The sequence below is a fragment of the Limulus polyphemus genome, unplaced genomic scaffold (assembly GCF_000517525.1).
Source record: "Limulus polyphemus unplaced genomic scaffold, Limulus_polyphemus-2.1.2 Scaffold1498, whole genome shotgun sequence".
Lineage (NCBI taxonomy): Eukaryota > Metazoa > Arthropoda > Merostomata > Xiphosura > Limulidae > Limulus > Limulus polyphemus.
The window spans coordinates 107,898-121,092 of NW_013667108.1; the positions used below are offsets into that span (position 1 = coordinate 107,898).

The following is a 13,195-nucleotide window of genomic DNA, read 5'->3' on the forward strand; positions in this document are numbered from 1 at the left end:
ATAATGATAATCCCCGGGAAGTGCTACATCTCTGATTTAGCTAAGCAACATAAAGTTTAGTCAGACTGGAACAGAATCTCAACCAAGGCAGTTTGTATAGAAAATAGTTTACAGTTCAATAAAAGCAACTGTACATCATCCATAAGCAAGTACACACACTGTGTTTTTGTATATTAAATGAAGACTATTTATTGTACTTCTGTATAATTTTCTGTTTAGTCTCTTTATTTGTTTCTCATGAACTCAGTTACTCAGAGAATTCAGAATTATTTTATGATTTATATCTTGTTTGAATCTGCCATTATTCTGTAGATATAACTTGTTGCTCTAAGGAAAGTGAGATTTACCTGAGAATACCACACTACTTTATTGCAAATGAAATTTGTTGTTGCTTTTTTTTCTAAGTGAGGGTTTATTTAATCATTTATTGTTAAAATTCTGTTTGATTAAATGAAACCAGAATATTTTTGATTCAGGATATTTGATTTTCAGGGTTACCAAAATTTCTGTTCTTTTATTAAAGCTTTTTTTTTGACAATACTGGCTAATCATTTTATTTTGAGGTTTTAATTATTTATGAGTTGTGTTTGAGATAAATAAATAATTAAAGCTTTGATTAGGTGAAGAACAAATAAGTGGATCAAGACTAAATATTAATATTTTGGTACATTCAGATGAACTGAATATATTTTTGAGCTATCAGATAGGTCCCATAAATAACAGAATATTTGTTCAAGATATTGATTATGAAATCTCTTACTTAACTGAATTGCTAATAAGGAATAATGAGCTGGCAAACAATGATTTATTTTTGGGGAACGTACTACATGTCTGAAAAAGACAGATCAATGTTCTGTCAAAATGTAGTATGTTACCCCAAAATAAATCACTTCATTATACTTATACATTGTTGTTTACCAACTTATTATTATATTCGCATAATGTACTTCCATACTCAAGTATTAACTGAGTTGAAGTAAGGTGAAATAATAAGAATGGACAAAAGTAATACACAAAATGAGCAGTCTTTATTAATACAATAAACATAAACAGAGTGTGCACACTTGTAGAGCACTTGCTTGCCTTAGGTGGCTTTTTTCATATTGATTTAGTAAAGACCAAGGTCAAGACTAGACTGTGTAGTGGAAGGAGATGTTTCAGTCTATATAAAGGGCAGGTTTCTTAGTTTCCAAGAGGTCTCACATTTACCAAGAGTGACTTGTGTTACCTACATGATTGGTCATTCTCATTACAATGTAGGTGGGACCATGACCTCCATATATCACCTGAACAACTGTTGAAGGACACTGCTGCCAACATATGTACACAACATCATAATGTTGTCTGCAGGCAATAACAGGTATTACCTATTTCAATAATAACAAAGGTAACTTGAAACAGGGTCAACTTAACAGTTTTCAACCACATGCTATGTGAAACCTTCACATATTCAGAACAAAGAAGAAATTGAGAATAAAATATAATAACACTGCAAGAATATACAAATGTATGTGTGTTCAAATATCACAATATTAGTTTGTGATTGAAGCAAGCTACATACATAGATCAGAATTAAAAATTAACTGTGTAGTGAACATATCTAATTAAATATACCATTCTTACTTATAATAGTTAGAATGTATTGTTTCATCAAGCAGGTACTCTTGTTAGCTATATTTTTGCCATAAATCTAATAATTTCTCTTGAGGTTTGGCCAGCTTACTGAGAATAGAAGATTTAAAAGTAAGATTAAAGAAAAATATCGAGTATACCTTACTGACAGAGCACATACAAACTAGTACTGTCATAGATTTAATGTTCATTGAAGAACTTAATACATTTCATACTTCCTAACAATGTCTTGTAACCAATAAAATCCCATTAATCAGCTCCAATGATATAATTTTAGGCTTGGCTTCTGAGATAACTTACAGTTTGCCCCAGATAAAGAAAGGTCCACCTTTCAAAAGCACTTGATTTATAGGGTTTTTCATTTTTGTCTTAAATTGATTTGTTTATCCTATATATGTTTTCCTAACATTATAAAGTTACTATAGCATGTTACTATTTAGCTATATAGAGTCAGATAGCAGGATAGTTTAGAAAAACTAATGTTTGTGAAGAAACAAAATAATAATTAAAGTAGATGATTAACTAAATCATGCAATAAATAGCAAGAATATTAATACTCTAATCAAAATATAACCAGGTTAAATGTAATAAAAAGAAAAATAATATATTTAATGTATTCTAGTATTTTTTTCTTTTAGCTTGATGACCTAAGAGAATTAGTTGGAAGTAATCTTACAAAGGTTCAAAGACAGGTTTTGTCTGCATTAATAGTTATTGAAGTGCATTGCACGTGATGTTGTTTTCCACCTCATCAAAGAAAACATTTCAGAGAAAACAGACTTTGAATGGATAAGCCAGTTAAGGTAGCATTAATATTCTATTTTAAAGTCATATATTTACTTAATCGTGATTTTTTTAATTTTTTTATTTACAGCTTTATCAAATATTGCATATTCCATATAGAATCTTGAACTGATATGCATGTATCTGCTAGAACAGGTACTATGATTGAGACTGGTCATAGATACACAATCTCAGGTTTAGAAAAACTATATTAATATAATTAGCAGCAATGTATGAAAATGAATAAGTGTCAATGTTAATGGTTTTACAAATATGTTTCCTTTACAGAAAATATAGGAATCAGTATTATGTAATTGAAAGTTGCTAAATGATTATATTTTAACAGTTGTTGTTTTCACTTTATTATTCAATAAGGTTATAATGTTTTTGTTAATGAAATGTTATTTTGGTTACATAAACATTTTTATTTAGGTATTACTGGTTGAATGACAAATTGTATATACATGCTGTAAATGCTGAATTTTTATATGGTTACGAATACCTGGGAAATAGTGGTCGTCTTGTCATCACACCACTTACAGACAGGTAAAGCATGTAAACGATAATGCCAGTGTTTAAAGATATTAACAACTTGTTCAATATATTGAATGTTTACCATCTATGTTTTAGAAAATAATTCATTTTTTATTCTTTAAAAAATATGTTGTTTAAGTTGTTATCATAACCTGTGTTATAACTTGTTTTAAATAAGTTGAAACTTCAAACTTGTTAAAAGTGGTATTCTATTTCACATAAGGTAACTATTAGATGTTTTTCTTTTGTTGTTTCTGTCTGTTCTTATAAGGTTCATTTCTCAGAAAGAAAGTGAGAATGTTTGCAGAGAAGAACATTTAACATTTACTATTAGCAAGGAAAGAATTGTAAGATTTATAATTATCTCATCAATAATACATATATGGAAATGAGTTAATTTAAATCCTCCACAAAAAAAGAACCAAAAAAAAGGTTTGGTTAGTTTCAAACAACCCCTCCAGACACACACACACATACACCTTAATAATTATGTCATTATGTAAAGTTACAAATGTGAAGGGTATTGTCCCCTTTGTTGTTTAAAAAGGAAAACTGCTTTTAGCAGCTTTAAATGTGTCCCAGTTAAATCAGAAAATGTTTAAGGTTAGCAAAAGTTAGTATTGCTTTAAAAAATGTATAATGTCTCATAATATGTTTGAATGTAATAAACAAGTTATCAAGCATTATGGTTAATTTTTTAAGCAAACTTAGTTTGTTCTTGCTGCATCTTTCAAAAAAGATTTATATTTATAATGCAATTTGATATACCCAAAAATGTTAAGTTAATTGAATATTTAGCAATACAGCAACCATTTGATATTATATATTCTAAATTTTAAATTGGTTCATTTTAAACTAACAATAAAATACTATTTACTGACAATTTTAGATGTTACCTAACACTTACTGGAGCATTGCACTTGAAGTTTGGTGGAGCTCCTGCTGGTCCTGCTGGAACAGGAAAAACAGAAACTACTAAAGTAGTGTTGTATAGTTTTGCTCATAATTGTTAAAAAGAAATGTATTTAATTGTTTCATATTTTTACAATCATTTCTTAGTTAACAATATTTTTAAAGGAATTTGATCATCACACTGATTATAGGTTAATATCATTAACTTTAGTTGTTAAAGGAAGTTTTTGTTTTTTGTTGTTTGCAGTATCAGGAAGTGTTGTTTATGATTTGTTAATGTTGTAGCAATTTTCACAGGAACATCTATCAATGATATTTTAAATTATTATATGCAGGATTTGGCTAAAGCAATGGCTGTTCAGTGTGTTGTTTTCAACTGTTCCGATCAGCTTGATTTCTTGGCCATGGGAAAATTCCTGAAAGGTCTTGCGAGGTTAGTCAACAACAATTCTAGAAAAAATAAAATATTAATGATTATTATTTCAAAATATTTTCTTTTAGAGTTTCTGCTTACTATTATATATTTTTTTAAATATAATACTTAAGAGTAACTGCGTGTGATATATTTCTTTGCATATTAGCCTCCAGAGTAAACATTAAATAATACAATTGGATAGTCATCTTATAACTAAATATAGTTTGTATTTCTTCAATAGTTCTGGCGCATGGGCTTGTTTTGATGAGTTCAACCGCATTGATGTTGAAGTGCTTTCTGTAGTTGCTCAACAGCTGGCTACAATCCAACAGGCTCAACAACAAAAAGTAAGAAGCAGTGACAAATCATAAGCATGAAAGAAAAGAAAAATGTGAAATGCTATATACATAGCTGGAAAATATTATTGATAAATTATACTTACCTTTTTTTTTTCAAACTTGTACACATTTAGTGTAGTTATGTTTTTGCCAAAAATTAAAACATTATAATTTTCTAGATTCTGCTATTATGTTTAATGGTTCTGCAGTGGAGCCTTTATAATGTTTAGAGGTTTTTTAAAAATATGTACATAGTGAGTACAGCTATTAAGAAAAGCTAAAATTGACACTTACACGTTCCTTTATCCCTATGTGCAGGGTTGATGTCAAAATGCATATGCCACAACCTTTTACAGATAGTCATTCAAAATAGTATTTGATGACAGTTTTAACAACTATTCATATTACATTACATTTATGACAGTTTGTGTTGTGGTTGAGGAAAGTAAATACCAGATACAATATACAGAGATACTGATAAAAGTATAAATATGCATTTTGGAAGTTTTAGAGGATCTGCAGACTGTACAATAGACAAAGATATTTGAACATCACCTTGCACTCTGACTTGTCAGAGTCTGAGTCAGACTGATGTCATCAATTTACAGACATATCTTAAGCACAAATACTTTTGTAACACATATAATTTTTTATGGATATACATAGTAAGTTCAGAATTATTTCTAACATTCCTTTTCCAGTAAGGATTCAGTTCAATGGACTGGCTCTGTGCACATCTGGTTATATAGTATGTATGAGTCTACTGAGTGCAATTTTTTTGCTACCTGATATACCCAATATTCCAGCCATAGAACCAAACTTTAATTAGCTGCTAAGAAATTGGGAACAGGAGTTTTAAGGAACAACTCAAGTTTTTGTAGCATAAGATATTGAGGTCATATTGATTTAATGTCATTAAAAAAAGATACTCTGTGATGTGTTATAAGTATAAATAAGTAGTATTTGCCTTTTGGTATGTAGATTCTGCATATCTCTCTTATCTGTAGTATATATTTCATATTTGCACAGTTTAAAAATATTACTAAAATTCTAATTCAAAACATACTAAATAAACCCTTTCTGTGTTGATTACTAAATGCAGCTCTAGGCTTTCTGTAGCAGTTTCTAACCATGTTTTGTATGATAATTATATTGTGTCCATTTACCTTATTTGTGTGGGATTACTATACAACTGTCTCTTGGAGCAGAGCTACTTCTAGATTTTCATGATCAAATTTTTAGTTGGTCAGCTACTTATAGAGAATGTGGAATGTGAGAGCAATTTGATGTTTTTCAGTCAGGTTTGTTTCTGATTTGAGAAAGTCAAGATTTGCTATGGAAGTCTCATTTTTGGTTACTTATCTTTCAACCTGCTGATCATGTACTCATCTTTCATTTCAGTTAACCATCAACAATAGTCACCAGTTTACTTTCAAGTATAGTGTGTTTTCATTTTCTGTTATTTAAATACAATTTTCACCAATGCAGCCAACTTTTACATTTAAAGATTGGACATTCTTCTGTTTTTTTCAAATAAATGAAGTGTTTTTTTTTGCTTCAACCTCGTACTGAATTTGTCTCTTTTTACTCCACCTACTGTGATGTTTAAAAATGTGTATGTTTAAAGCGTAATTTGATATACAAAAGACTTTATTCACTAATGGAGTATACAGCAATATAGTAACCATTTAAAATCACTATGAAGGTCAGAAAACTGTGTGCTAGAATAATCCTTGAACTATCACAGCTTTAACAGAAAATTTAAAAAATGCAAATATTAAAAATTGTATTTAACATTTTTGTGAGCACCTGTAAGTCATCACCAAAATTTTTTCTTTACTGTTGGATACATATATATGTCATCTATTATCTTCTTGCTTTAGTGTCAGACAATTGTACTTATAATGCTAAAACTAGTTTGATATATGAAGAGAGCAGTGCACAAATAGACAGTCGTGTAGCTTTACACTTAGCAACATACAAACAAGTAAAAATTTAATGTAGTTTATGTTGTTTTAATAGTGTAATACTTTGCTTGTAATTACCACATAATAGAAAAAGGAATAGTAATAATATTTTTAAATTATGCTGCTAAATTTAGGTTGAAAGGTTTGTCTTTGAAGGAGTGGAAATTTTTCTTAAGTCTTCTTGCGCTGTCTTTATTACAATGAATCCAGGATATGCTGGAAGAACAGAACTTCCTGATAATCTGAAGGTTAGCACAAGATAATTCCAAAACAACCTTTACTTAGTAAGTTTTTAACATTTCCAAAATTCTCCATAATTAATGAGTAAATATGTCTAACACAAATAGCTACAATTTATTATGAATGGCTTTATGTTCACACTTATGAATGAGTTCTCCTTTAAATAATTATATGATGATATGCAACTCAATTAATTAAAGTTTTTCAAAACCTTTTCAAAATACTAGTTATGAAATATTTTTCATTTGTTATGATTGTTTTTGTTTTTTTCAGGCCTTATTTCGTCCTGTAGCTATGATGGTGCCTGATTATTCCTTAATTGCTGAGATCAGTCTGTTTTCTTTTGGTTTTTCCAATGCAAAGGACTTAGCTAAAAAAATCACAACAATATTTAAGCTATCATCTGAACAGTTAAGCTCACAGGTTAGTACAATCTTCATAAAAAAGTTAGAAAAACAATATTTATACTTCAAACAATTATAAAACAACTTTTTCTTTTAACCAATGTTTTGCTTTTGCAGCTTCTTCAGGATTAGTACATACAATTGTTTGATATTAGAATATTTGATATTAAAGTTTTAAAAAATTATGCAGAACATTAAAAATGTAATGAGACAAATTATTACTTTCACATTCTTCAAAACACAGTGTACTCATTGATGTGTATTTCAGCCATATGTTAAGTACAGAATTTTTCTCCTTAGATGAAAGGTAAAAAACATGTATGTGTGATATTCCAAGGTCATCTGACTTCTATAATAATGTGATATGTTCAGCATGAAGACTATGTTTCAATAACTGTGGTACAGCAACATGCTGACAATTAGGATCTGTTAAACTCGGTTTATTTTTCTTTTCAGGCATTAAGAAATAAATAATCACTGACAAAATTCAGCTGAATTAAAACTTTTCAATTAAAATTATCATAGTTCTGGATTAATATTCCTGCTGTTACTACAGTTTATATCTATATATACTCAGAAAAAAAACCAACACCCACTGTGCTTGTGGAAAGGTTATACAATCTTTGTGTGTACTGGGAAAACCTAGCAAGGACCATAGAGCTTTCATCACTCAGATCAAGTGAGTGGTTCTCATGAAGCATTGAATACCATTTTACCACAAAAAAGTATTCATTAGCTGAAAATAAGATTCACAATACCCTTTCAACTGAGTTCTTGAACTCCTAGCTATCATTTTCAGTTGTACTAAGTATTTAATCTACTGACACCGGCCATCCTAAACTGTGGTAATTGAGCAGCTAGCATTTGATGTTGTATAAACACCTCTTATAGTGAAACTCTGCTTGATAGCTCAGAAAGTAAGGGTCTCAAAGCCTTTATAGTTCAGCTTATCTTGCAATCAACAACCTGTTTTAACTCTTTGTAATCAAGTGGTAATCATACAATGTAGTGTATACGTTTTACCTTACAATACAATCCAATAGCTCAGGAAAGAAGGATCACAATACCCTTTCAACTGAAGTACATCATATGGTAATGTACTGGGTCTTACATCTACTGGCACCAGCCATCCTAACTTATGGATAATTGAATTTATTCCCACCTGTATCAGTTGGATTCAACCAACTATCAGGGCTGTCTCTCTGCTGTAGATCTGGTACTTACTCATCTGGCTTGTCCTGAAAAGCTACATAAGTAGTCTCAGCTCTCTCCTTCTCACCTTCTGGATCATTATAAGATAAAGATAAAATTTTGTTCTTGTCATTCTATAATTTCTGATCAGTTCATTTCACTAGAGGTTTCTTGATAATGTACATATACAATTATTTGACATGTTGTCACATGCTTCTAGACTGCTGTAACTTGTACATTAATGAACCACCTTGTTGGAACATAAAATGAAATCCTGTTCAGCCAGGACCAAACAGCTTCTGTGCTGCTGATATGGGTCAAAACCACACCTATGCTCCACTTTGTTATATTTGTTCCTTCTCTGTCTTTTTATAGCACTTCTACTATCACATGGTGACTTTTCCTAGCAGTTGTCATGCAAACTAGTATGTCTAAACAAATGCAGACTTTAACAACCACATATTCTTGTGGACATAATGAGATGGACCATACATCACATCTACGGGGAGCAAAACTTCCCACCTGAACAGGAGTATGTTTGGCAATGTATGTTGAGCTCTGTTCAGTTGGGCCTGGCATGACCAGGTGGTTAGGGAGCTCGACTCGCAATCTGAGGGTCGCGGGTTCAAATCCCCGTCCCACCAAAAATACTCACCCTTTCAGCCGTGGGGGCATTATAATGTGATAGTCCATCCCACTATTCGCTGGTAAAAGAGTAGCCCAAAAGTTGACTAGCTGCCTTCCCTCTGGTCATACACTGCTAAATTAGGGACGGCTAGTGCAGATAGCTCTCGTGTAGCTATGCGTGAAATTCAAAACAAATAAACTGCTCAGTTGTGCAATACAATAACATAATCTATGCTAAGTGTTTGTCCCAGTCAGTTTAATCAGGATAAACTTATCAAGTGTAAGCTTGACACTTTTTATTATACACTCTACTAAACTATCAGACTGGGGGTGATAAGGTGAAGTGCACATCCTCACCACACCCAATACTTTACACAACTCAAAGAACAGTTGGGTGTTAAAGTGGTGTTTTTTTTACCATTTTGTATATCATATCCTTTCTGGCTACTAGAAAGCTTAAAGGAAACAATTACTTGTCTCTAAGCTAAGAGTTTTCCTACCATGGCATATCTACATACTTAAGTTTTAATGTTGTGGTTATTTTCATGTAAACTAATTATAGCACTTTCTTACATTGTTCTATGATTTTACATTAATTTGTAAATGTATACTAAAGAGTCTTTACAATCTCTTTTTTTTTCTGACTATCCAACAACTTATGCATTTCTTTCTTTAAAACTTATTAAGAATTAAGTTGCAATTTGTTGTCTTAATTACATCTTTTATCTGTTTTTCTAAACAAAAGATGATGATATATATTAGTTTTTAAAATAATTCATAATTATTATATTTACATTTTGTTCAATGTTATTGCTTTTTTAGTTATAACCTAATGAAATTTAAAGCCAGAAAATGAGAAATATTACTTTTTCATTTACTTATTTCACTTTTATCAAAAGGATCATTATGACTTTGGAATGAGGGCAGTGAAGACTGTTATAGCAGCTGCTGGGAACTTAAAAAGAGAAAATCCCTTACTAGATGAAGAACTTATTGTTTTGAGAGCTATTCAGGATGTAAATGTACCAAAATTTCTAGCTGATGATATAAAATTGTTTAATGGAATTGTCTCTGATTTGTTTCCTGATGCCAGGTGGGTGTAAAAAAAGATTAATTAGTAGCATTAATTATAATTTCTCAGTTTTACCAAATGATAAACTTGTTAATTATTATTTTAAAATGCTGTAATGTAGAATATAACTCTAGACTACCAAGAATTAGTCAAAATTGTCTAATTTAACTACCTCCCTGTGTAGTTGAAATTATACAAGAATTGCAGTGAAGGTAACATGTGACCACAAAAGCCAATATAGCTTTTTACTAGTGTAGCGTGTATCAAGAATATTTTCTTATTAGAAGACTGAGAGGGCAGCACCTTATTAATTACTGGGATTTTATTGATATGAATTAGACTATGATTGTTTCTTAACTACATAGGCTATAAAGAACTGTGGTTTCAGCTGGTTTGCACTAGTTACATGAGCTTAGTTGTCAAATTTATGTCCTGTTGAATGAGAAAAGCCTGCTTGTTAAATGGGACGTCTACAGCATAAGCAATCTTGGACTTTATAGTCTCTTGACATTATCCCTCTATTGGATTGTAGAGTACACTGTTATTGTAAGTTTGAGCTCTTGTATCTTGTACAAACTGTTGTTCTTTGAATAATATACAATATTGTAATTAAAATAACTGATAATTTCACTCTTCTGTAACTAGTTTAGAAAATTTCTGTTGTAAAGTATATTGGGATAATTTTTTTAACTTCTTATGCAAGACATATTTAGCTATGACATTCTTGTTAACCATATTTTGAAAGGTCATAAACATCTGCTAATTACATGTTCTGTCCCTTGTTTATGATATATGGAATAGTCAGTCACATAGGTACTTCATGAATTATGGGCTACTGTACTTGTACCTTTTGTCTCACTTGAAAGTATGGTATCATATAATTCTTTCTGTTATGGTCCAATGTAATCACCTTAGGAAATCCTTCTCAAGCCCCAGCAGACAATGGAGTTACAATAGAAATCTCTAACTTTTTGTGAATAAAGATTTGTTCCTTGTGTTTGTTTCCTTTGCTGTTCATGTTTGGTTTATTCTCTCCATAACGTTTCTGAAATCAGCATTTTGTGAATACTTTAAACTTATCTCTTCAATAGAAATCAGTGTACCTGAATCTGTTATATGTCAAGTATTTATCAAATTTTATTGTGAAATTACGTCACATGCACAAATACACTACCAATCAACAGTTCATGTTTTGCCAGCCTTAGGATTTATTTACCATGGCAATTGATATACAGTGAATAACTGATATGGTGTATAATTATACCATAAATTTTCTGCCTTCTTATATTGATATAGTATTATTCTAACTTCATCACTTATTCAGATTTGTGCAGTTTTCACATACCATGTTGTCAAGAAAGGTATTAAGTTGATTTTGTTTTAGATGCCTTTGTTTCTTTATCATTCTACTGAGGTCATATCTATTCTGCTTATGGGAGGAATGGCTGTAATGCTGCATATAGTGCAAGAATGCAAGCAGCATGTTTTTTATGGTAGGTCAAGTGTTGTCTTAGGGTTACAGTATTCCCTGTATTTGAATGAGAATGGCCAGTCTCATGGATAGTGCTAGTCTTTCTGAGAAGTAAGGAACATTAGATTTAAACAGTCTTGTATGTGATTTTGAATAACTTAGTTGAGAGAGAGAGAGAATTGTTCTGATACAATAATAGCAGTAGTCCATCACCTAAGCAAGTACTCACACTGTTAAACTTAGATCAGCTAGTTTAGTAAATTTAGGTTAAGTCATAAAACCATAATCATAAACTAAGCTGACATTGTGAAATAATTGTTATAGTAATAAAACAAATCTGCTAAGATTGAGAAAGTTACCCACTGTAAAAACAACAAAACTTGCATTACTGTTGTTAGTCATTTCATTATAAAATAGCTGAGGGAGGTTACATCCTTCAGGTATTACTTTCTATACTAGCTGTAAAACCTTTATTGCCCACTTCTATGTGGTAAATTGCACGTAACACTAACATGGAATTATCCATAAAAACAAGCAACAAGAATAAGAGAAGATTAGTCAGTTTTTCTGAACAATCAACCATTGTTAAGACTGTACATATCTAGAACCTTGCATATGTTAAAATTTGAAAATTCCTTTGAACTTTAAGAGTACAATGTAGTAGGTAACAGTAAATGAAAAATATTATGTATGTGCCCGCTTACTGTGTGCAATACATCCATGACGGTTCACTCTAATAATGAGAAAAGGAAGCAACAAAATGGTGAACATGACAAAATAATTAGAAGAACTAATACAACTTAACTAATGATGTAATGTTCTTTTATACAGTACAATAAGTTTGTTTGTAGTTAAGCACAAAGCTACACAAAGGGCTATCTGTGCTCTACCCACCATGGGTATTGAAACCTGGTTTCTGGCATTGTAAGTCTACAGACGTACTGCTGTGCCACTGGGGGGCCAGTAAAGTAAAAACTTAAAGGTAGTACTAATGGTGGTTTTTTATTCCTTAAATAATTAGTTAAAAAATTAATGTGTACACATGGTAATTTTGAAAGATCGTGATATTCAATAAAACTACAAAACCCATAATTGGTAGCCAGAAGATTATTGAATTTCCTGCAAAATTGAACAAATTTCTGTTTCCAAATGAATGAGAGACAGTCGTGATGTGTGAACATTATAGTGCATTTATTAGCTCTGTCCATGGTATTTTGTAATGCTGAACAAATTCTAATGTACCTAATAAGTTGTGAATAGTAAACATTGTTATATAAGTTTTTGAAATATTTGTATACAGAAATGAAAAACTTATGACTTCAAAAATTAAAAGTGTTTGTTTTGTTGAAAACTTTGAAATTAAATGTTTGATAAATGATGTTGATATGGTACTTTGCTTTGTTATTTATTTGTAAATTCCAATATGCAACTTGTGAAATTATCTTTTATAGTATCCCTTGAATTTTTTGGAAGACATGTTAGCCAAACTGTACTAATGTCTTTTCAATTAGTCCCCCCCCCCCCTCCCGTGGTCGTACGCGGTAACGGTTTACTAAAATAAAACCTACTAGTCTAAACTACTTGGTTTCGGGTTTACGTTACGTTTCCT

The 13,195-nt window shown here is 30.9% G+C and overlaps 1 protein-coding gene across 1 annotated transcript in view; it reads left to right on the forward strand.

Annotated features, from left to right (window-relative positions):
* The window catches only part of LOC106463845 (dynein heavy chain 1, axonemal-like), a 233,622-nt gene that overhangs the window by 83,659 nt on the left and 136,768 nt on the right, over window positions 1–13,195 (forward strand). Inside the window, 9 exon segments of the mRNA XM_022391464.1 lie at window positions 2,271–2,357; window positions 2,359–2,435; window positions 2,848–2,961; window positions 3,839–3,929; window positions 4,197–4,294; window positions 4,518–4,623; window positions 6,716–6,829; window positions 7,095–7,244; window positions 9,943–10,136. Coding sequence (XP_022247172.1) covers window positions 2,271–2,357; window positions 2,359–2,435; window positions 2,848–2,961; window positions 3,839–3,929; window positions 4,197–4,294; window positions 4,518–4,623; window positions 6,716–6,829; window positions 7,095–7,244; window positions 9,943–10,136 — 1,031 coding nt within the window.